Source organism: Artemia franciscana, chromosome 15 (genome assembly GCF_032884065.1).
Source record: "Artemia franciscana chromosome 15, ASM3288406v1, whole genome shotgun sequence".
Lineage (NCBI taxonomy): Eukaryota > Metazoa > Arthropoda > Branchiopoda > Anostraca > Artemiidae > Artemia > Artemia franciscana.
The window spans coordinates 23,747,541-23,772,935 of record NC_088877.1 but is presented as its reverse complement, the minus strand read 5'-3'; the positions used below and the strand labels follow the sequence as shown (position 1 = coordinate 23,772,935).

Below are 25,395 nucleotides of genomic sequence, written 5' to 3'. Positions count from 1 at the left end.
GTAGAAGAAAATTGTTGCAATGAGAAAGACAATTAGGATCAGAATGAATCAAGATTAAATGAAGAACAGAGAAATCTGTGGTTAGAAGATATACTAACGCGAAAACAAAGAAACATACAGTTAGAAGATGCTGTTAAAGAGCAAAGAACAGTGTTGTTAAAGAACAGCGAGAATCAGAACGAGTCAAAACGAAAGCACAGAAGAAAAAAAGGTACTTGTTTACATAATGATACACTCTCGGGGACAAACTGTTTTCACCTATCTTTATTAAGGAATAATTAGCTTAAGCTCAGTATAAACAAGTGACGGGGGGAGGGGGAGCAGAATATATTGAACTTATGTAATTGTACACTAGGGGAGGGGGTAAAGTATTTAGACAGCGTGAAGTTAGAAAGCAATTCTTACTTCATAGTATGCTGAATAATTGTCGCTAACATGCTTTGCATGCCAACCACCTATACTTTACCCCCCAATGTGCAAATAAATTGCCCTAATTTGTTTCAAAAGTATTATATTTTCATCATATTTTGGTATATTTCATTACGATAGACCCAACTTCACTTCTTGAGTGTGTACCATTATGTGCACAAGTACCGAAAAAAAAATATGATGTTAGAAGAACAGCACCATCACAACAAATTCTGGTATATAACCAAGTAAAAACCTACGAAGGTGCTGTAAACTACGCCTATATTATCTACAAGTAACTGGAACCCTTCAACTCTGTATGTACATACTATGGAGTCCTCCATTACCCCACAGGAAAAGTAACTAACAAAGATGATTTACTTGGGGGCTGCTGCCTGCTTAGTCAAACTGTATTCCTGCATCCACCATTCCCAAATGAATTTGTTTGGTTTGTTATAGTATATCATTTGTTCTCTAAAGAGTTCCTCAAACAAATACGAAACTGGAACTCATGTTTTGCTTTAGCTTCATTCAGTGTGAGCAAAGATCGAACCCAAAGTAGTTGTAATATTTTCAGCTTCAATATAGCTGGATGAATTTATTTATCCTGTATATCGACTTAGCGGCACATGCATCACAAACCCCTGAAGGTGATTTCGAACCTTATTATATGGAAAAATGTAATGTTTACACACCAATGGAAATGTTAAGGAAAACCTCTTGTATGTTTTAAATTATTAGATCAGTCGTAACCCAACAGACCTCTAGGAAGAAACACTATGAGACATAAACAGCTATGCTAAAAGTTACATGGAAATGCAACATATATATATACATATATATATATATATATATATATATATATATATATATATATATATATATATATATATATATATATATATATATATATATATATATATATATATATATATGTATATATATATATATATATATATATATATATATATATATGTATATATATGTATATATATATATATATATATATATATATATATATATATATATATATATATATATATATATATATATATATATATATATATATTTATATATATATATATTTATATGCTGGGTTTGAATTTTGCTTAAAAAATTATATATAGAGGGGGCTCTACAAAAAAAAATTCCAATCGGGCACCGCACCTAGTCTATCCGGCCCTGCGGAATACAGCTATTTAGGAATAGAGTTATCTAGAAATAGCTATTTAGGAATAGTCCGTTTTAAGGCCCCTTCCCCTACTATCAGCAAAATACATAATTTTTTTGGCCAAAAGAATGATTTCCAAATGTTTCAAGCTAATCAGACATCCAAGATCGTATGTCTTCTCTGTAGATATATTCGATGAACCTTTCGGCTATTCTAAACAAAATAGCTATCTCAAAATTTTGATCGAAAGAATTTAAGTCTAGTGGAGGGGGAGGGGTTGAATAGAAAAAAGGGCACAGAAGTAGAGCAGATGGTCCTCCAGACTCCTTCCCACATCAATGATCCATTTTCGTTTTGCGGCGCTTTTGCATCTTTTTCATAGCCACTATGCTTTCAACTGAATATCCTTAGCCATTCCTCAGTTGCAAAAACACCGTTTTGACAACTTTTATTTAATGCAAAATCCTCTCAACATCCCCTATAAGTTTCAACTTAACATCCCAACAACAACATCAACTTATTCAACTTAACATCAGGCATTCTGATGTAATGAAGAAACGTATTTTTTTTAAATGAATAAAGTCATACAGACTAAGCCCGTGGCTTCCTGTGAAAAGGGAACTGGAAATAAATCCTTAGGTTTGGGGTACGGGCCCTAAAAAATGGGGACAGAAAATGACATTTTCCGATAAGACTTAAACTTCAAGAAAACCTCACTTCCTGTTCGAGAGATGTTATAGGCCAGACAAAAACCCCAAAAACTTTTAAGATCGGATCAGTTTGGAAAGCACACCATAAGTATTTTCGAAGACAACACTGCCTTTACGTGACATGCACATAACAGTTTAATAGGGATAATAATCATTGTTTTTACTGCCTAATAAAAGGATTTGTCCCTGATAAACTATTACTTGATTATATACCAGTTTTCATTCAGAGTTCAAGGAGTTAACAACAAAACCAGATTTCATTTCTTTCGGATAACATCCATGCTTACATTTAGACAAATTGTGTAACTAACTAGTTTAAACCAAGATTGAAATAACGTTTCTCTCCCGCGTGGCTTTGAGCCAATATTGTGATTTTTTTCGAATGGTGAAAAAAAGTCTTATTGCTAATTAGCGATACTGGATCAAATCAAGGAGTGATAAAGGTTTTACATTTTGCACTTTGATAAGTTTATAAGGGTGTAAATGGCAGTCCAAACACGAGAGGCCGAGAAAATGCAAAGTGCCCAGTTCTTGCAAGAAATTAATTTTAAACTGGATTTATTACCGGTGCTTTCGCAGAAAGTTAATACGATTCCTGAACTTTCGGATAGCATTGATGCCATACAAGTACAGTTAAGTAACATTATTACGCAGTTATCTAACAATGCTAAGACAAATGATGAAATTAAAAATGAGCTGGAAAATGTGAAATCTAACCTAGCAGTCTCTTATGAACGAGCCAACAAGCTCGAAGCAGAGCAGAAAAGAACGAATTTAATCTTCTATAATTACACCCCTCAACAACTCGGCGATTATACTCTGAAGCAAGAAATAACGGGGTTATTAAATCGTACTATGCCGTCTCTCGGGATAAATCGAAGTGATATACGTGACATTTTTAGATTGAAATCAGGGCCGATAGTAGTAAAGCTAAACTCGGTTGAAATCAGAGACTATATTTTAAGAAACAGCTCCGTATTAAGAAGGTTTGGTTTATCGGTGGCTCCGGATTACACAGCTATACAAAGGGAGGCCCGTAAACATTTAAAGGAAATGTTAACTACTGCGCAAAATGATGGCCGTGATGCAAAATTACGAGGTGACAAACTATTCATCGAAGGCCGAATATTCAGGTATGATGGAAATTCAATAGTCGAGATTAAGCGTAATTTGAAGCCAGTACAAAAATCTGGTCCACCCTTTAGTGCTAGGCTCCCAAATGATCCCAATAATATTCCGATGAGGCTAGTTAGTGATGCCAGTGATAGTGATACTGAGACATTAGTACCATCGACCACCACTCCTCAGGCAGTATCGACAGCTAAAAGACCTTCTAGTGCTATTGTCAGCCCAAATGACTTGTTTCGACCAGGTATTCGTAATGTAGCACCCAAAGGAAGCCATTCGCCAAGAAAGAAGTTTAATGATAGACATCGTGGTGGTTTTTCACGTGATTTTTATTACAATAAACACCGAAGTGAGTTAGCGGATATAAATAACCGCACTCGTGAGTATTATCATGTTGCCTTTCCCCCGACTAAGACTAGTAACGAGCAATCTCAACCAAAGGCTAGTGATGTTAACGTGCTAACAGAAGGCGTAGAAACATAGGATATAGAGGGCCATATACTGAGTCTAGTGTCATGGAACATACAAGGATTACGTGATAAGTTGACCTATTTATATGACGATTTATTTTCGTTTGATGTGATTTCTCTGATTGAAACATGGAACGATTGTTCTCCTATATCACCTCTCCCCGGGTATTTCGTTGAACAGACCGTGCGTAATGTAGCAAGAAATAATAGACATTATGGTGGCATTTTGGTTTTGGTTAAAGCATCTGCTATTGACGGCTATGAGAGAATTAGTAGTAGATCTGAAAACTTGCTTTGGCTGTCTATTTATTTGAAATGTGGGAAGCAATTAATTTTGGGTGTAGTGTATATACCTCCACAGAATAGTTCGTATAATCGAGAAAATACTTGGGAAATTTTAGGGGAAGAATTTTCGTTAATACAAGAAAGTTATAAAGATCTGGATTGTGTGTTAATGGGGGATTTCAATGCTTATACCGGCCTGGAGGCTGAGATCCCAGATGTGTTGATCCCAGATTTAGGTGATTTTGTCCCAATTTGTTGTAGAATACCACGAAGCACCAAGGATGAAAAAAGAAAAATAAATGTATGGGGAAGAAAGCTCCTGGCGTTTTGTGGGGAACATGGTCTGATGATTGCGAATGGTAGGTTTGGGAAGGATAAGGGTAGGGGCGAGTTCACTTGCCTTTCGGGTCCAACTCCAAGTGTTGTAGATTATGTGCTAATTAATACGCAATTTGTACCTGAATCAATAAATATGGGAGTATTAGATTTAGTTGGATCTGATCATAGAGCTATTATGCTTGAGGTGAAGATTGGGCAGTTTGCGAAACACGGTTCACGACTAAGAAATTTCTATAATGCGGATTATAGAAAAATAGGTTTAGGAAAACGAATTAGAAATGATTTAACAGATAAAGATATTGAGGCATTTAGAAGGGAGCTCTTGGACTCGCATGTAAAAAATAATTTGAAAGCGTTAGAAGATAATGAAAAAGATGCACATAGTGTAATTATGCTGTTAAATGAAATAATGGGCAGTTGTGCAGAATCATGTGGCCTAACTAAAAAATTAAAAAAGAATGAGGGATATTTTGACTTGGATTGCAAGTTAATGAAAGAAGAAGCAAAATATTTATTAAATCGTTTGAATGAATTTGATAGCGCGGAAGATCAAAGTCTAAAATTGGCTAATTATAAAGATAAAAGAAGAGAATATAAAAGTTTAATAAAAAGAAAAAAAAAAGAGTACGAGCATAAGAAGAAACTGGATATCGCTGATGATTTTAGAAATAAAGATTTTAAAAGGTTTTGGGGCTATATAAAGAATGATTGTGGAAGGAGAAATGTTAATACCCAGGCTGTTCCGGAAGCTGATTCATGGCCTGATTACCTAAATAATTTAGAAGGTGTTTGTGCAGATCTTCAGGAGGTAGCGCATACCCCAGAGATGGTTATTTATCCCATGAGAGAACATGATTACGATTGAGTGGGTGATGTGAATGGCCAAGAGATTAAGTCAATATTTAAGAATTTAAAAGGTGGTACTGCTGCGGGTGTTGATGGTATACCAATATTGTTATTTAAGAATTTTCTTTCCATTTTGATACCGATAATTGTTCTTCTTTGTAATAAGGTGTTAAGGTCAGGGCAATGGCCAAGCGCTTGGAAGACATCATTGTTTATACCACTTTTTAAAAGAGGAAACCCGAAGGCTCATGAAAATTATCGTTTAATAGCACTTGTCCCTGCTTTAAGTAAGGTTTTGGAGAAAGTATTAGATACCAGGCTTTCCAATTGGTTAAATACAAATAATTTAATACATGAAGAACAAGGAGGTTTCAGGACAGGGTATGGGACGACAGATAGTGTGTTTATTTTAAAGGCATTAATAGATAAATATGGAAAGGGTAAAACTTGTCTTTATGTGGGATTTCTGGATCTCCATAAGGCTTTTGATAGTGTCGACAGAGAGTTATTGAAGGATGCCATGCTAAATATTGGCCTTCCCCATTCATTTGTTAGATTGATAGTGAGCATGTATACTTGTGTGAGTGGAATCATTCAAGTTGGTAATAGGTTTTCGAAGCTTTTTGATATTAAGCGGGGAGTAAAACAGGGCAGCACCCTTTCACCTAAGTTGTTTAATATTTTTATTAATGATGTTGTTAATTTTCTAGAGAATAGATGGGCTCCGAAAGTTAGCCTAGGGACTCAAAAACTATCTCTCTTATTATTTGCAGATGATATTGCTTTGGTGGCTAATAAACCGCAAGATCTACAGACTCTTTTGAATCTCATAGATGAATATTTGCATATAAAAAAGTTAAGGCTGAATACTGAAAAGAGCGAAGTTGTTATTTTTAAAAAAAGGAAGGTTGGGAACGATGAAAAATATACGTTTAAATTTAATAATAAGGAACTATTTATAAGTAAAAGAATAAAATATTTAGGCTTTATCTTATCGGAAAATGGAAGCCTAAGGAGTCATGTTGATGAAATAATTAAGAGAGGTAGGATGGCCATGTCAGCTATATTAGAAACCCGACGATAATGGGGATCAAAAACCTAAAAATGCATAAAAGAATATTTAACACAAAAATTTTACCCGTAATAGAATATGGAGCAGAGATATGGGGTGGAGAAACGGTGCAGCAACTGGAGTCCCTTCAGCTCCAGTATTATAAAAGAGTGTTTGGTTTACATCAGACAACTCATTCACAGATTCTGAAAGGTGATATGGGCCTGTTTTCTTTAAAGCTACGTAGGTATATTTTAATGCTTAGATTCTGGTTGAAGTTAACTAAGAGTAATGAAGATAGACTAGTAAGAGTGGCATATGAAGAGATGTTGAAATGTGGTTTAAAAACCTCGTGGCCATCCCAAATTAAATCATTACTAGAAAAAGTAGGAATGCCTTATTTATGGAATAATGGTCTTTGCTCTCGCGATGTACCAGCAAATTTAGAAAGCCAGGTACGATTTATATTAGAGAGTCAGGAAATTCAGCATTGGCAAGGGCTGGTTCTTGATTCTACAACCCTACAACATTATAATCAGGCAAAACCTAGTTTTGGGGAGGAAGTTTATTTTAAATTTAATTTACCGGCTATGATTCTACGTCGTTGGATTCAGCTTAGGGCAAATTGTCTTCCAATCCAGAACAGGCAAAAGCGTTCGACAAAAATAAAATGATAGTTGGTCCTGATAGGCGGTATATTTGTCCCCTTTGTAAAGATAATGATGAAGACTTGGATCATTTTCTATGGAAATGCCCGGTGCTCTTGGATTTACGGGAAATTTATTTGCATGGGATTAATTTGATGCTTCCGGGTATTCTACAAAATAGTAACCCAACCACAATATTTCGAGTGGGAGTATATATAGAAAAATCTTTAATAAGAAGAAAAAGTTTTATATGATTAATTTCTTTTGTAGTTAGATTTGGTACTTTTTGCTTTTAATTCTGTTTTTTGTGCGTGTTCGTACTGTTGTTAATTTCCTTGCTTGTTTGTTATTTATTTATATGTTGTGTGTATATGGCCCACGGGTTTTTGAAATACACTTATCTATCTATCTATACCAGTGAGACTTTTGGGCAAGCGGACAAGTAGAAAGAAACAAAGCTAGGTGACCGCATGGGTCCCAAAAATAGACCCTAGAGTTTTTTCGATCGGCTTAAAACTTTTATCCTCAAGTCCTTGAACCAAGGGAACCCCAATGCACAAAAAAAGAAAACAACATTAGTCCACCCAACATTGCTGTTCTGAAAAGATCAAAAAGCAGGAGGGGATATTGGCCCCCACTGGGGCGGCATGAACCTTACATTCCGTGGAGTAAAAACAAGCGCTCTTACATAATCAACCATTATTTATCAAAATATTTTGATGATTTAATTCTAGCCCAGTTGCATGGTTGTTAAAATTTCGTAATATACTTTACTGAATCTATGAATAAAGAGGTACAAAGAGGTAAATAAAATGTCGGATCTTTAAGTGTTCTGCTCTATCCAGCTGGACGTACAAAGTTTACTGCAATTACAGGTAGCAATAAAACCCTCCAAAAAATTACGAAACAATACAGCTAGAGAACGTTAAATGAACACACAGACCTTCGTTGGTTTTTGACAATGCTATTAAAAAAAAAAATAATAAAAATACACAGCAAGTCAAAGATAAGTTTCTTAAAGGTAAATCAATCCATCATAAGGTTCTTTCTTCGAATTGTGCGCCTTCTTTATTGAGATCTCTGAACTTTAGTCCTTTAGCTACATACCTGTGCTCTTATTTATATGATCTATTATATTTATATTTATATGATCTAGAACTCTGATGAAAAGGTTTATTAAATCATGTAAATTACCGTCAGTTAGTACCACGGGAAATATTTTTCAAATAAACCTTCGAGAAAAGAAAACGATTTGAATTATACAAAATATACTAGAGTTTTTAGATTATTAGGCTTATGAAACAGATTAAGTCACCTAAATTTTCAAAAGGAACATCCAAATTGTTAAGTTCATTGAAAAAAGCACTTTAAAGTAAAAAGTTGTAAAGAGTCTTTCTGCTCTCGAAACCTTTCTTATCTTACTAAAATCGAAAGTTGATTTTAACAGAATGAAATACTTACTAGAAGCTTTATACAATGCAAACAGGCAAAAAGAAAGTACAGCAAAAAACCTAAATCACAAGCATTCTATGGGTATATGCATTCTCACTGATAAGTTTCATTTTTTGAGCAAACAAACAAGGATTCTATTGAAAGAAAATCCATAAAATCAATTTAATTGATATTGATTTTAACCGAATACATCTTCATACCCTGGTGAATTACCTGCCAAACTGCTACGTGAATATGCAGCCTTCATAACATTACCACTGTCCAGCATCATTAACGAGTGTTTTGCTTCTGGCTGTTTCCCGTCACAGTGGAAAAGGGCCTATATTAGAATTATTCCAAAAAAGCGCGCCCCTGGTGCATGCGACGATCTCCGCCCGATCTCACTTACACCTTGTGTGGCGAAAGTAACTGAGGCCTTTATACTCAAGTTTCTTCTGAAACAAATTCATGGGCGTGTTGATAAATTCCAGTACGGTGGACTCCCCAAGTGTAGTACTACAATCTACCTAGTACGGATGTTTGACTGCTTCCTCCAATGGCTTGAAAAAGGTAGCTGTTTCGTCGACATTTGCGCAGTGGATTTCCGAAAGGCCTTTGACCTAATCCGCCACCGGACTGCAGGCATGAATCTCCAGGAAATGGGGGCCAAACGACGCACCCTTGGCCTTGTACTTGACTTCTTAACTGGCCGAAAACAAAAAGTCTTTGCACTCCACGAAAACGATTCGGATTCATCATGGTCAGATACTTCTTGTGGGGCCCCACAAGCCACAAAATTAGCTGGAATAATTTTCCTGGCTGTAATTAATTCCCTGCTTAACCATCACGACGACCGTTACAAGTTTGTAGATGATCCGTCCATAGTGCTCGCTTACCTGGTCGAAAACACTATCATAACAAAGCAATTTTCAGACCAGTTATTTGATCAGCTAAAGACCGAATGTTCAAGTCATGATCTTACCATTAACGTACCCAAGTCGAAGATAATTCGTTTCAACCCTCTGAAGCGGAATATAGATATGCCTCTAGTCCCTTTCCCGATTGTGAACGAAATACAAATCTTAGGAGTAACTTTCACTAGTGACTGTAGTTTCAGTGCCCATATTAATTTAACCGTCCACAAGGCTAGTGCAAGCCTTCAGACACTTACCAAAATGAGGCGTTTTGGGTGTGATACTGAAAGTGTTCTCCATGCCTACATGGGTTATGTTCGCCCGTTGCTCGAGTACGCGTGCCCGGTGTGGGGTCCATCAGCTATCCGCACAGCGTGCCTATTACGCGACATAGAGTGCGTCCAGAAAAGAGCAACAAGGATTATACTCCGAAACCGTGGCATACCCTATGATCAAGCCCTCGCTAAATTAAATTTATCTCCACTTAAAGTCCGGCTTGAACACCTTATTCACCAATTTGGAAAATTCGTCCTAGCCAATAAGAGCCACCGATCACTACTACCCGAACCAGTCCCTCCTAATAGCTAGCCGAACTCGGTTACAAAATAAACTTGTACCCCCTAAAGTACGAACTAATCGATACGCCTACTCATTTGTGCCTTTCTTCACATCAATTTTTAATGCTGAGTTGTAGTGTGTGATTTTTGTTTAAATGTATGATTTTTGTGAAAAAACTGAATTTAGCTATGCTATGATAGTTTTTTTAAATATACCGATCTCTCTCTCTCTCTCTCTCTCTCTCTCTCTATCTCTCAAAAGGCACGTAAACTTCCAAAATGAATAAAACTAAATTAAGAAGAAAAGAGAAAGTTGCATGTGAAATTTCAAACGGAATACGAAAAATGTTCTCGAAAGACCTTTGTATTGCGAAGAAGTTGGGGTATTGGTCAAGAAAAGTTGAAAAAAAAAGTCAGATAACACTATGGTACAAAAAGCGGAAGCGTAAATTGGTTCTATTTAGGAGTTTTTTCAACTGGTTTTGTTGAGCGGGAGGGTAATACCACATCCAGCAATCCAAAAGTTTGGCATAACAAAGTGAATCGAAGTTAAACTTTAAAGAATTCTCATCATTTATTTTACTTAAACATGTTTAAAATGAATTACCCGCTGAATTTTTTCTTATTTGGCATCAACTTCATTTCTACTGAAGTATTGAACAAAATATTACAGTCTGAAGTAGGTTTATTAAAAGAAATTGTGACGTTCAACCGTTCATATGAGCATACTGGAATCTTGAATTGCTAGCTTATTTTGCAAGGTAATCAAAAATATAATTGAAACTCATGAATATTATTTAAATAATGAGCCATGGCTGCTATCAATACGATTCACATTGCAATAAATTGGTGTGACGGTAAAAAACGAAAGCACTTTGAATGTACTAATAGGAAGAAATAGCTATATTAAAACAAAATTAGTTAATTTTATATTGAACCGAAGACAAATGCAAAGAGAACTCAGTCCGAAAGATACGTTTTCACAGTCTTCCTCTTTCCAAGGGGGGAGGGGGGTGGTGGTGGTTGCAACCCTTCATACCAGCACCTATGAAGAGGATATAGTTATATGCTTACTTTTGCGATTTCTATTGTAGTAAAGATTAAATAATGAAAGTGACAAGCAGTAGTTTTCACTCAGTTCTTCCCCAGAAAGTTCCACTGGAACATTTTCTGCGGGGTCACTAGTGACTTAATAGAGCTTACTATATTACCTTGTATTATTTACTATTCTTAAGTATTTACGTATACTGGGATTATTTAAATGGGAAAGATTGGATAGTCGGAATTTTTAAAAGTAAGTGTAAAGTGGATATTAAGAATTTGGGGAGGTACACACGAGCATCCATGCAGCACAGAGAGAGAATCTTCGAGGTTGAACGATAGACGCTACAAGAAAATGATGTTGAAAGTTATTTTATATGGTGTGATTGAAGCGTGTTCTTTGTTCTTTTTTGTAGCCATGATCCATGTAGCTTTGAAATATTCAAAATATATTGATCACGTGTATGACATTTTGTATAATTATGTGATTTTTACGGCATTATGTGCCTTTTTGTTTTCTTTTTGCAATTGTTATGCTGACACTGCCCATGGGGAAAACAGTTTCATCCAAGAGCTTAATAGTGTCATCTCTGATTAGCCAAAATTTAAGCGATACACACAAATGTAGCTATAAATGGCATGTTTCTGTGATTAGAACTAAAATGATTCCTGTTACCCTTTAGGGTATAACCGAAACTACAGCTGCCGTACTTCCTCAATAGCTAATAGCCATCTGTAAAATTTTTCATCATTATTGAGCCACCTAGACGGCTAACTAATCTGTAAAAGATTCTGTAAATTAAAATTAAAATCTGTAAAAACTTTCATCAACACTGAGCCATATTGATGGTTCAACAGCCATCTGTAAAAACTTGAAGAAAATTCAGGAAGCCGATAGTCACTTTTTGCTGGAATTTAGCATATACTTAGCTGAAAGTTGAGCCTAAGGACTTCCTGGGAGCCGCAAAATTTTCCAGTAGGTCTATTAGTATTAGTAATAACACTTCTGACAATACACCGCATACATAATGTCAACAAGTAAAGCTTTTGACAATTAGTCGACAACTTACTGGGGGATTTAATTTCACATTTCTGCATCGGTAACATAAAAGATTACTGTCCTTCGGATCTTTTCACATATTACCTTTACCTCTCTTGGATTTGAGAGGGATGGGGGGGGGAGGGATGGCATCATGAGTGCCAATGGGAAACTACCTAACCCCTTGTCGGCGTCTATGCATGGGATGTACAAAATTAACATCCAGAATGAACATACGACTATACCAGCAATAATTCTGCTTTAAATAACTGCATCACTTTACCACACAGCAGCCTTGGAAAAATTTAAAATGAACGCCTGATTTAATCTAACTTATTGTATAATTGGAATAAAAAATCAGAGTAAAGCACAATAAGAAAGAAAAATAGCGAGATTTATCCCTGTGCTATTTTCCGAATTCTTCTTATAAATAAAAGGTTGAAATCATCTGGCTTTCCAGCAGTACCGGAAACCTATAAAAGACAACTATGAATAAGTTTCTGTTCAGATATATGCACCATATATCTGTGAAGCACCCAAGCACTGATTCAACACACTTATTTCAAGATAAAAAATCATCAAAAGAGGTAAAATATCAAGGCATCATTAAACATTTTAGCAATCAAGAGTTTACATTTAAAGAAAAATATGTTTTTTTTTACATTTTTAAGCTAGCAAACACAATGTAATCGGCTCGGCCGAAAAGTTCACATGAATACTCCCAACAAGATATGACAGCGGATGCAAACCTACTGTATTTTCCTTAATTTGAAAAAATTGAAACAAAATTAAAAAGTTCATTTTAATAATTGTATTTTTAAGTACATTTGTACTCAAATCCGCAAAATTCTGAATCAAAAATTTCTTAAGCAGAAAAGCTTTGAAAAAAAAAAAAAAAAAAGAAAAAATAATCCTAAAATTAGCATTGAAACTATGTCAACTAAGAAATGAATAGAAATTAATCCAGAAATATCTTTAATAAAGTTCTCATATACAAAGCAAGCTTAAAACGAACAGAAATTATCACAAATAAGAAGACAGCTACTGCCCTTTAAACCCCCAATACGACAGATTATCATTTCTCACTTTACCAAAAAACGATAAATATTTTATTCGTCAAACATAAAAGATTCAAATGCTAATAAAGTATACAAGAAATAAAGAAATAGCTCCTTGAATAAATACCCTTGTGACTTTAATTTAACTTTTTGAAAGGAATTTTTTTTTTATTCCATTACATTTAAAACTATAAAAAGAACTTCGATAACAATACATACTGAGACTGAGAAAATTATTATAATTAAGAAAAGAGGGAAAAGCACCCCCAAAAGGGAAGTAGTATCGATGAAAATAACATCATCGTTTCCTGCATATCCCAGAGCCCTATAACAGATGTTTCAAGCCTCTATATACAGAACTGAAAAATTTACATTTTCCCCAGAAAGATGTTTATTGATGCGTGTTAATTTTTCTCCCAAAAAGGTTAGCGTTTTGAACAAGCGGTCGTAGAATATCGTGAGTGGTTATTTTAACAGAAATTGGAAGTTCTAGCACCCCTTCTAAGCAAAACTAAAGATCACACCATTACACAGTAGCGTTTACTGCAATCGCATGGCACAAAACAATTTTGTCCCAAAAAGTACCAAACTGCGATAAAGTTAGCCAAACAATTTAGAACTATTGAAAAGCTATCTATGTAAACACCTAGTTTAAAAAGCGATAATACTGCACGGAGGAAAATTCAGGCGTAAAGGCATACGCAGTCCATGCACAGCAACGGTTAACACAATATTACTTTTAAACTTCATTTGACTGTGATGATATATTTAAGGCTTTATTAATTTCTGTAGATTGGTGTATAGTTGTTCACAACCCAGTAGGAAGGAGGGCAAGTACGGATATGTCTTTAAGAGGACGAGGTTGCTGAAGTCCAAAAGTGTCTTTCTAAGCCCTAGAATTCAGTATAAATTCTTTCAATCGAATACCAGCAGGAGGAGGAAATTACTTTCTGGCCTCTTTTCATTCCAAAAAAATGAAAAATCTAATTTGATTTCTACAGAGGTTACAACTTCCCTCTTACTACAGAAATATTTTAAGAGTTATATCGAAGAATATTTTTATATGCTTATCTGAAACGAGGGATAGGACGGAGGAAATAGTTTAACCCCCCCCCCCCCGAAACAATATTTTTCTAACTACAGCTGATTTTAACTACAATTGTATGATTCAATAGAATCTGCCTTCTATGATTATTCTAAATTTACAACAGCCATTAATTATATATTGGCTCATTAAAAGCTATTGGCCGAAGTTAATTTACTAGATAAATTAATTTATATAACCTCGTTCTAGGTATTAATTGAATTCTGAACTTTCTTGTAGAAATTTTGCTCGAAAAAAAAGATTCCCAATCAAAATAAGGATAGTTATAAGTCAGTTAAGATATATTTTCAAAACCTATTCATAGATTTCAATGAGACCTGACCGGTATAGAAATGCAAAGAGTAGTACCAACCTTTGAGCCTTCTTCAACTTGTTTATAGAAGGTCTCATCTAGATAGTGAGTAATATCTTCTTTGAATCTGAAACTTGCATCGAAACTAATATTCAGGCGGGAAGCATCTGGAATATTCAAAGAACTTACATGCAACTTCTAATCGAATTTGGCGGAATTGTCTCAAACGCTATCAATTTAACAGCATACAAAGTAAAAGAGAAAATGAAATTTATACTCTGCATTTTAAAAGAAAAAAAACCAGTTCGAACCTCCTACGACATACCAAAATCGTACTAGAATTAGATATTATGGATAACATGAAGGTTTCTAGCAAGCGCAAAACTACTAACCTCCCTAAAAATATAGGGGCTACGGGTTTCAATAGAATAACAAGATTTTTGACCCCCTCCCCCCAATAAAAAGAAACAAAAATAAAGCAGACACTTAAAGTTTGACACTATCGTGGAATCCTAAAACATATTGTGCGTGAATTTCAATTAATTTTACGGATATTTGACCTTAAAATACTGTCTAAGTAATTAAATTAATGAGAAGACCATATACAGCTCGCAAGGCTATACAGAAGGGAATGCAGAAAAAAAGAAGAAAAACTGAAAAAGAAAACGAAAAACTTGAGAAGAAAATAAATGAGAAGAAAAAAGAAAAAAAAAGAAAGACTAAAAAGGAAAATTTTGAACAGCCACCAGCGATCGCCCACCGAAAACCAAACAACGACCAAGTGCCATTCGTAATAAATAATTCAAATATACATTTCCAGCTTGTACCAGAGATATCCACCGCATAGAGATGTTTTTGAATCCTATTTATACCCATGACAACGAAAATTTGTGACTTACATGAGTATTCTAGTCATGAATTAATTAAAAAGAGATAGAATTTTTGCTTTATTTCTCTTGTTACTATCTTTGTTTCCAATAACGCGTCTATAAGATTCACAAGATAACTGATCCCATTAATATTATTTTAAGAATTAACAAAATTACCAAAAATAAAATTATCCTCTAGGACTGCAACTAATGACTTTATAAAAAGACAAGCAATTAAGCCTTAAAAAGAATCTTTGAAATTATACATTTAAGAAACAATTATCACCATGTACTTCCTCGAAGAACGCAAAAGATTAAGAAAATGCATGGTTAATAGACACGGTAAAGTGACAAGTGACAGAATTTTACGACAGAACAGCAAGTCTCAACATAGTAACGCTAAAATGAAATAGCCGACTTGAGTGCATCATGTTAGTACCAGAATAAAATAATATAAAAAAAACTATTTTTTGGCGGGGGGGGGATAACTCTTTACTGCATTGAGGAACTACTACCTTGTTTTCTCATGAGAAACTAGAAGGCGGTGGAATTTCTTGAAGCAGAACTGAGTTAGGTTGTGCATCTTTTTATTTGTCTGTGCAAATGACCATTTTGCAGTTTGAAACCACCTTGCGGGTTGATTCTTATTATTATTTACCATCACCACCACAGATTAAATAACTTTGATATTATCTCCTATGAACACAGACGAATTGCATGTATGAACTTTAGAAAGCAACTATTCCATAACGAGCAATGCAGTTTCTTATCAACTTTTGTCGCGAAGTGTAAGATTAAAAAAAAAACTAAAATGGGAATTTTGACGTAGGACAGGAAACGGGACAGGCTTTCAAAATAATCTATTTAAAAGTCACTCAACCACTCAGCATGTTTTATCTGAGTGACCATTTGCTCAAGGATATTTCAGTACTTTTCCAACCTTATTGTCGGTGAGCGAAAACCCAAGAAAACTATGGCTGTTATTAATCAACTACCCCCTCTCCACAAAAAAGAAATGCATAAGTAATCTTTGAAGAAATCATTATAATCCTAAAGATCGTGATCTATTAAACCTTGTATGGTTCATGCCACCACAACGGCTGTTCCGGAATTCAGTCAAAAGAGACGAGAGAACCTTCATTGTAGTTCGTATACCTATCTACATATGAAGAAGAAGCAACACTAATATTACCAATGGTCAATAGGGTAGTTAAACTTAACTTCTATTAGGCCCCGAGATCATTGCTTTGCTCCAATAAAGGTAAAATAAACCCGATATCGTGCCGCGAAAAGAAACTTGAACTTTTCGGAAACAATAATAAAAGTCGTCTACAAAAAATTAAATTTTCGAAATGTTACCTTTAATTCATAAGCAAGTGTTGTATTCTTTTTCAGGACATTATGAAGATTAAGGAAATGTGTATCTTATTGGTTATATCAACTAAGTAGTTAAAAGGATCTTTTAACCAAAAACTTACTCATAGTATCGTTTGTGCTGACAAAAGCTTCCATGTGCTTTCAGAGGAGAACAAGAGACACTTCAAGAATAAACCGGCACTGAGTAATCTCTACGATTTGACTTTCAACAACCTTGGTTAAAGTTTGCCTAGCTGCTTCTCTCTTCTCTGATATCGATGAAGCTTCACTTATCATTTTTGATACGAACTAAACGAAAAGGCATTCAATAAAATTTATTGAAGACTAGGTGTACATGAAGAAAGTAGAAAGCTACGAATTTGCGTAGTGCATTAATTAACCCCTTCCGCCTTGCAATGCCATTAAAAGACAGCTGACTTTGTCAAAAATTTAGAACTTTTCGTTAAATACTGAATTTCTCGATACAAAAAAGTGTCATCTTAATCTAATGGCTTTCCATGGCTTGCACTTAGTGATAGTCTAGTTTGTGTGACACTCGTTAAATAACAAAATAAAAGGAAGGTAGAGAAAGACGTTCTGAGATTACATTGGCTATGCATGACGTACGGCAAAAAAACAAAAAAAACGAAGAACAAAAAAAAAATGTGGAGACTTCCACCCGCAAGAATATGTGTATGAATATAAGAATATTATAGGGTAAGAAATCAGTGAAAACAAGCTAAAAACAAATGGCACCAAAAAGTTTAAAAAGATGTAGCATTCATTTAAAGGTTTAGTTGCCTTTGAGAATCGACAAATTGTCAATGGTTAAATTTTCACGGACAAAAGGCGTTGTCAAGTTTCGCTAATTAGGTATGCTGATTTATTTTAACGGTTCAACTTGGCAGCACTGACGAAAATGTAATACCGCCCTAAAATTTTCATCGTTTTTGACAAATTAGAAGACTAACCTTAAAGCAATCAGGGTTCTTAGGTTTAGTCCAGGGGACAAAATGTTTAATTTAATGTCCAACACTAAGTCGCCTTCAGTACAAAAGAAAAATCAACCTTTTGAAGTACCCTGCGTAGAAGGAATAAAATGACTCAAGAATAACAAGCCCCGCGAGTTGAATCTCTTTGTATTAAGTTATCATAAGCGTTACTTATAAATATCATTATCATGATATTTTAGCATTATTTATTATCATAAGCGTTTATGTTTGTATTTTTCTATTTCAATTACTTTCCTAAAAGACTGTGGTAAACCATTTACTATGGAAAATAAACATGACTAATCAAAAACAAAAACAAAAACTAAATGATACGTGCACTCAAAATATCGTCATTTTTTACTTTTAGACTTTATAGAGATTTTCTATCGAAAGTTTGTGCTTATCTAGCCTTTCTCTCAACTGTCAATGGGTTCTATCTGCCAATGTAAAATTTAGTTTGACTTTCTAGTTTGACTAAAATAGATATTGGTCTTAAGGTAAGGAAGGTAAAGTAAATCTTTACTAATACAACTAGTTATAACATTTCCAACTTTTATTTTTTAAATCACAAGGAAATAAAAAAAAAAAACAACAACAAAAGAAGCCAATTTGACGGTTTAGAATACAAGACAGTAGAATGCATAGTACGGTATCAGTATGTTACGACTTTTAACGTCTCAAGTCATATATGAAAATTATTCTTACGTACGAAAAGGAGTCTAATTTTAGGACTGGAAAAATATATTACGTGCTAAATAATTACATTTGCTAAAATCAAATTAAACAGTTTGTTAATATAAGTTTCATCATCACTAAAAGACTTTGGTTTTAGTCATAATCTAGATTATAAGCAAAGTAAAAACAAAAAGTTAAAACATTACTTGGTTAATTTCATCGACAGGCAAACTTTCAACAACTTCCAGTTTTCTTGACAAAGTGTCTCTGGCTACTTCGGTGGTTTTTAAACGCTTAGCAGCGGCTGATATAATATTCACAACAACTCCTAAAGCGACAGATCGGGTAGTTTGTGGCCGTGTACCTGCAAGTAATCGGAAGAAAATATTTTTATTAGGATAGGAAAATTGCTCGCATTGGCTTTGAAGCGCAAGAATGACGCCAAACTCTACTGTTATTAAACAGTGTTAATAAATACAAGATAGCTTGAAGTTCGAGACCTTCAAACGAAAAGGAATATGTTGCATGAATTATAATTGTCTTGGCCAGTTACTAGCTGTTTGAACTGGCTCATTGGCCAGTAGAGCATAGTTCTTTAGGACAGTCACAAACTAGTTTCGACGCATTAAAAACAAGCTAGGATATACTAATTGAAACTGGCTCTTTGGCCAGTAGAGCATAGTTCTTTAGGACAGTCACAAAATAGCCGCGATGAATTATTCCTGCTTATATAAAAAAAAATACGGCCGTCAATAGCACTTTACGGTATTCTAGTTGAAAATATCAATATATCTTAGCATGATATTCAATTTTGTTGTCCAAGTTAGGCAGGCCATTTTAATAAGCATGTGGCTCAGTGTTTATTCTGTTTTCAAAAGCAAGTTAACTCAAGAAAAGTTAGGACTTGTTGGATACTTACAAAGCTTGGACAGTATTTAATAACTGAGTGGTGCCCATTGGATTAACTGTTTACCGACAAGAAGAAAAGAGTACGTATAAATTGAACAGCATTGTCCAAGGCATTTGTTAAGGTTGAATATCAGGATAAGGGGCCGACAGCTTCAAAAGAACGAATTAATCAAAAGGTGAAATTGCCTTCAAAGTGTGTACAAAATTTTTGAACCTTAGGAGAAGAATGTTAGAAGTCGGCAGCCCAATTTTCCTAAGAAAATTATAATGAGTCTAATTGAAAACGATAACAAATTATCTAGGAGAGTTCAAGAGATGCAGCAATTCAAAAATTTTTACGGAAAATTGCAATGGAGAAATAGAATAAAAACTCAAAAATAAAAGTTCTTCTTTTCAGAGAACGCAATACTGTGTGATATCTATTCATGAAAAGAATATTGATTTTTTTTTTTCAGAAACACTGGAGTTTTAAACGGAACGAAAGGTTCAATGAAACAAATTTTAATTCAGAAATTTCCGTCCGTCAAAAAAGATAAACCACAAAATATATTGAAACTTCGTCGAGACAGAGTAATTTAATAATTTTCTTTACTTACCTCGGAGAAACGAGCCCAGAGCTATTTTTCTTGGAAATAAAAATTTATTCGATTATCTGGTTACTTCCGGAACTTTAACATGCAGGCCTCCGCTAGATTAAGAAAAAGACTATAAACTTCCTGAAATTTTCAGTACAAAGTATGTAACTCCTTCTTCTTAATGTAATTAAATGCTTTAATAGTAGCTAAAAAAGTGTATGACGCAGTTTTATCTACGGTGTTTGGTTCTTTTGGTAAAATCTGACTAATTTAAGGACAGCATTTGCTTGCTAGCTCTGCTTTGAATCCGCACAAAGTCTCTGACAGTCTCATATTCATCATGCCTTTTCTTGAGAATATCCCTATACATTAGAGAGATATTTTGACCATTTTCAACTTCCTCTTAATAAATATTGACTCAGCACACGCTTATCCTGTTTGTTGCTCCCCATGGAGAATCGGCACACAAGCAGAATAATTTGGCTAGTCAATATTACTATAAGCCAGAATTCTTGAGAAGGCCTGATTGATCGTAAATTTAGCTTTAAATCTTCACCGAAGAGACTATACAGTTCTGAGGTACATACCTGTAAAAGCGGCACCGAAGTCGGCCATAGTAAATGACGCTGTAAATACAGTTCGACTGTAGATTCTAGTTCCGTCCGCTGTCATGTTCATCACAATGTTCAATAGATTTAGGCAAACCTGAAGAAAAATTTGTAATATTTTACAGTTACAGGCAGTTTATTCTCCATTACAGACTGGAAATATTGAAAGTTATTCAAGCCTTACATATTTAAATTTCATATTAATTTCGGCTCCTTTTTCCATTGTATCTTGTAAACTAAGAAAACAAAATATTAACTGAATCGTTCAAACTAGGCACGTGTACTGGGACCTTTTTTTTTGGGGGGGGGGGATTCAGAAGCAAGAAAAAGGTAAATCATACGAAAAACAAAGAAGTATATTCAAAATTATAAACACTTTGGGATCTCTGTGGGGGTGGGGCGGGGGTAAATACTCCTCCCTGCAAACGTGCTTGGTTTGAATTATTTCTTTTAGATCTCAATTTTTCAATTTGATCGTGATTAAGTCAAGACAAAACTTTTCGTAAAACATGCATCGAAAAGCAGATGAATTTCTCGACAACGAGAAAAAAGTAAGATATTATTCTGACTTGAATACAATTTACCTTCCCCAATAAAAAATCAAAATAGCATCTCTGATGCTGCCTCAACAATTTTTCGTGCGTATAGTGGCCACTTCAAAATAGATGCAATGCATTTTGTTGGATATACAGTGTAATTAATAATAATAATAATAATAATAATAAAATAAATAAAAAGCCATGTTAAAACTTAGAACAAACAGGAATTAGAACACACAGGAACGAAAGAGAGAGAAAGAGAGAAAGAGGAGAAGAGAGAAAGAGAGAAGAGAGAGAGAGAGAGAGAGAGAGAGAGAGAGAGAGAGAGAGAGAGAGAGAGAGAGAGAGAGAGAGAGAGAGAGAGAGAGAGAGAGAGAGAGAGAGAGAGAGGAGGAGGAGGAGGAGGCAGAAGTTATACATGGGTAGCAACTTACTTGTAAGTACATACTAGTAGCCTTGTGCCTTGCAATATTTGAATTTGGATCATCCTCAACACCAGAGAATCGCAAAACGCGGTCTACAGCCACATCAGTTGGGACATACGCAGGGAAAAGAGAAAGGCAAATAGTCTGGAGACGTTCGATTTGATCTCGAATCTCGTTGGTACCATCAGCACCCTTGTGGATAACTTCTGGAAAGATGCCTAATAACACAAGAAAAACTAAATTCACAGTCAAAGCAACAGAGTTGACTTAATAAAGGGGATGGTTATAAGAGCTTTGTAAAGGGGTAATTTGGTCTTAAAATTAAATTTCTATTACCCTTCTCAAAGATTCAGGCTAGGTTCCAAAAGGGGCCCAAATCCGATGTGATTCAATTATAATAATTGGGATATTAATTGGGATAGAAACGTGACTGATTCGAAGCACAATACATTGAGTATTTATAGCCTCTAGATTTCACTAGAAGTTTTCGATTCTCGTAAAAATATTTTTTTTAAGAGTTTCCAAAATAGTTTTTCACAAATATGACAATACTGCCAAACTGACATCCAAAATCCCTTCCCCAATAGGAGAATTTACGAATGGGGGAATATATCTTGCTGGAAATAGAGTCATGCAGGTAATTTTCATTTCTACGATTCAAGGGCCCCAACCACGACCCTTCAAACACGTACCCAAGTACAAATACGTATGTATTTAAGATTGAAGCAAGACACCTCAATCATAAAACATTGAACACTCATTAAAAAAATGTTTTTTTTTCGCTATGATTGGTATTAAAAGGTTCCTGAGCTAATTGGTTACAAAGCTAAGGCTATACACCTCGCTAAAGTTACAAAGAAAATCGTGTGATTTGAGGATCAAGAGTAGGGTCCTTGGGCCCGCATCAAGATCCTTTTGCACTGGACTTTACAAACAAAGTCATTTTTACCGGTTTCGAGTAATGATCATTCGACGATTATTTATGAAATAATTCTAAATCAATAGATATTGAATCCAATGTAAACTAATAAATCCTACTTATTTCGCAATTTATGCTTTCCTTTCGTTAAAATTGTTACTCGAGGAATTCTGAGCTTCTTGATAACGATTATGAGGCTAATGTTGAAACAGAAAATTGCAAAGAGATTACGCCGACACCCGGGTTGCCAATTGGATGGTTGGGGGGGGAGGCGATCTAATCCTTAACTTTTTTGCCACCCTCTATATTTTGAAAACCCTTTTTTGGTACTTCCATTAAACTAAATATGTGTCCTCCCTACAGCCCCTAGATTTCCGTGCATTGGTGCCCCTGACTGAGACTGTTTTTTTTTGCTTGTGCGTTAGATTTTTTAAGTTATCCATTTTAATTTGATTCAACAGGCAAACTTTGAAGGGTTTTCATTTAGAATTTATTCTTGGCTGAAGATTATCGATGAACATACGTCCGACATCTTTGCTTAGGTATTATGTAACCCAAATGAAATATGAATTTAACCAAAGTTTTGAGGTTTTCCGAGTTTGCTCATTGACGTTTAAAAGCTTGCAATATTATTATCTGAGCTTGTAATACAAACGTCTAAAATCAAACACATCAAGTCTAATATTAGTAAACAAAAATATTAACATGGCAATATAGCTACTACTACTACTACTACTACTAATAACTCACTGCAGCACCAAGCCGCCTGAGGCCAACACAGCTACGCACGCTCCTCCTCCAACCTAATCTATTTAAAGCCTCCCTCTTTACACCCTCCCAGGAAGTTCCCATTTCCTTTAAATCCTTATTTATGACATCCTCCCAACCCAGACAAGGACGACTGCTTTCCGTGTAGCCCCAAAACGGTTGGCCAAAAAGGACAAATCTTCGGTAATCTGTCATCCTTCATCCGTAGAACGTGGCCTAGCCATCTCAACCTTTCTTTCATTATAGCCCCAGAAAGCGGGATTGAACCACACTTTTCGTACAACCTACTGTTTGAAATACGGTCAGTCAGCCGGGTACCCAGAACAATCCGTAGGCAATTTCTCTGGAAAACATCTAGTAAATTTTCATCTGCTTTTCGGAGTGTCCATGCTTCAGAGCCTTATTTGACCACTGTCATCACTGTAGCTTCCAATATTCTAATCTTGGTTTGTAGGCTTATCTTTCTATTCTTCCAAACTTTTTTTAACTGTGAAAAAAACACCCTGAGCTTTAGCTATTCTACTTTTAACATCTTCACTGCTCCCACCATCTTACTAATAATACTACCAAGTAACTGAAGCTCCCAACCTGATCATCTTTTCGTTACCTAAGGTCACCTGTTCATCTTCACTTATTCCGAACCTTAGTGACTTAGTCTTCTTAACATAATTTTCAAGCCTATTTTAGCACCCTGAACTCGTAAAACCTCTAAAAATTCATTCATTTTGCTCACACTTTCATCTAATATGCTTAAATCATCAGCATAATCTAAGTCCAGGAGCGTTCTCTCCTCCCCCATTTGATTCCATGGTCTCCAATTGCCTTTCCTGTGCTCCTTAAGACGAAGTCCATCAAAATGATCCATATAAAGGGGGATAGAACACAACCCTGCTTAACTCCTGATTTAATACAAAACCAGTTGCTAACCTCATTTCCTACCTTAACCGCAGCAGTATTATTCTCGTACATAGCGCAAATCACTTTAATGTATTTTTCTGGTATACCATATAACGATAAGACCTTTGTTAACGCTGTTCTATCCAACAGAATCGAAAGCTTGCTCATAATCGATAAAACTAAGGACCAAAGGTGTTTGACAACGAAGGGACTTCTCAATTATTAACCTAAGAGTGAAAACATGGTCGACACATCCTCTACCTTTTCTAAAACCGCATTGTTCTTCCCTTAAAACTTGTTCTACAGCATGTCTCAGTCTAAAAAGTATCATATACTCAGTAATTTGCTACTACAGAGACCAGACTAATGCCTCGATAATTCCGACATTCACTCTTGTCACCTTTCTTATACAGTGGTTTAATTAAGGTTTTCCTAAAATCATTGGGTACTTCCCCTTTTTCAAAAATCATGTTCATAATCTTCAGTAGCTTATTCCTAACCTCAGAGCCACCATATTAAGGAACTCATTAATCATACTATCAGCACCTGGGGCCTTATTATTTTTTAATCCTTCTAGTACTGTCGCTAATTCTTCCTCACTAAACAAATCTTCCTTCACATCCAAGGTATCACAAACTTTTTCATTTTCATCTATATCTTTTCCTGCAACTGTATCTCTGTCATCAATTATAACAATAATTAAAAAGTGCATGATTCTCGAGTGGTCTTTGATGACCACTTAAATTAGAATTGAAGGGGTTCTGAGCCCCCTCACTGCAAATCTGAGGCTAACATGGTATTTAACGCAGTATCACTGACCTAGAAAAAATTAATGTGTCTCCCGTGAATTAATTTCCCTAGAGTATTCCCCATTAGGATCCCTCCCCCCAAAAACTAGAAATTAAGGGCGAAAACCGATATGAAATCAACCACATGTTACTACCCCTCGGGCGCAAGATCAGCTCAAAAACCATCGTCTTGATTTTGAAAACAACCATTTTAATCAGAACAGTCCCAATGGACATGCCTCCAAGGCCATGTGAATCTTACAGCCTCAAGTACAATGGTCACAAATTATACAAATACCCCATTCAAAACAGAGGCTTCATCAGCAAAGTGACACAAGTCCTACTTACTCAATAAATAAGCAATAACAAAAACAATGGTCCGTTAGACTAATGGACTCAATAGCCTGTTATTTGGGAAACAACTTACAATAACTAATTAATAATAAAAATAGGCATATCCATACTAAATTATTCCCGAATCTAAATCGATAAGGAATAAGAAACCAGCTCACCGACAGTTCCCACGAATACGGCGATCTTCTCATCACCCGACAATAAAAACAAATTAAATTTTGTCTACGTC

General features: G+C 35.2%; 1 protein-coding gene across 1 annotated transcript in view; it reads right to left on the bottom strand.

Annotated features, from left to right (window-relative positions):
- Nucleotides 1–25,395, bottom strand: part of LOC136036560 (uncharacterized) — a 183,480-nt gene that overhangs the window by 150,506 nt on the left and 7,579 nt on the right. The window contains exons 3-4 of the mRNA XM_065718863.1: nucleotides 21,450–21,706; nucleotides 20,456–20,573 (exon numbers count right to left, since the gene is read on the bottom strand). Of these exons, the coding sequence (XP_065574935.1) occupies nucleotides 20,456–20,573; nucleotides 21,450–21,706 (375 nt within the window). The remainder of the gene's footprint in view (nucleotides 1–20,455; nucleotides 20,574–21,449; nucleotides 21,707–25,395) is intronic.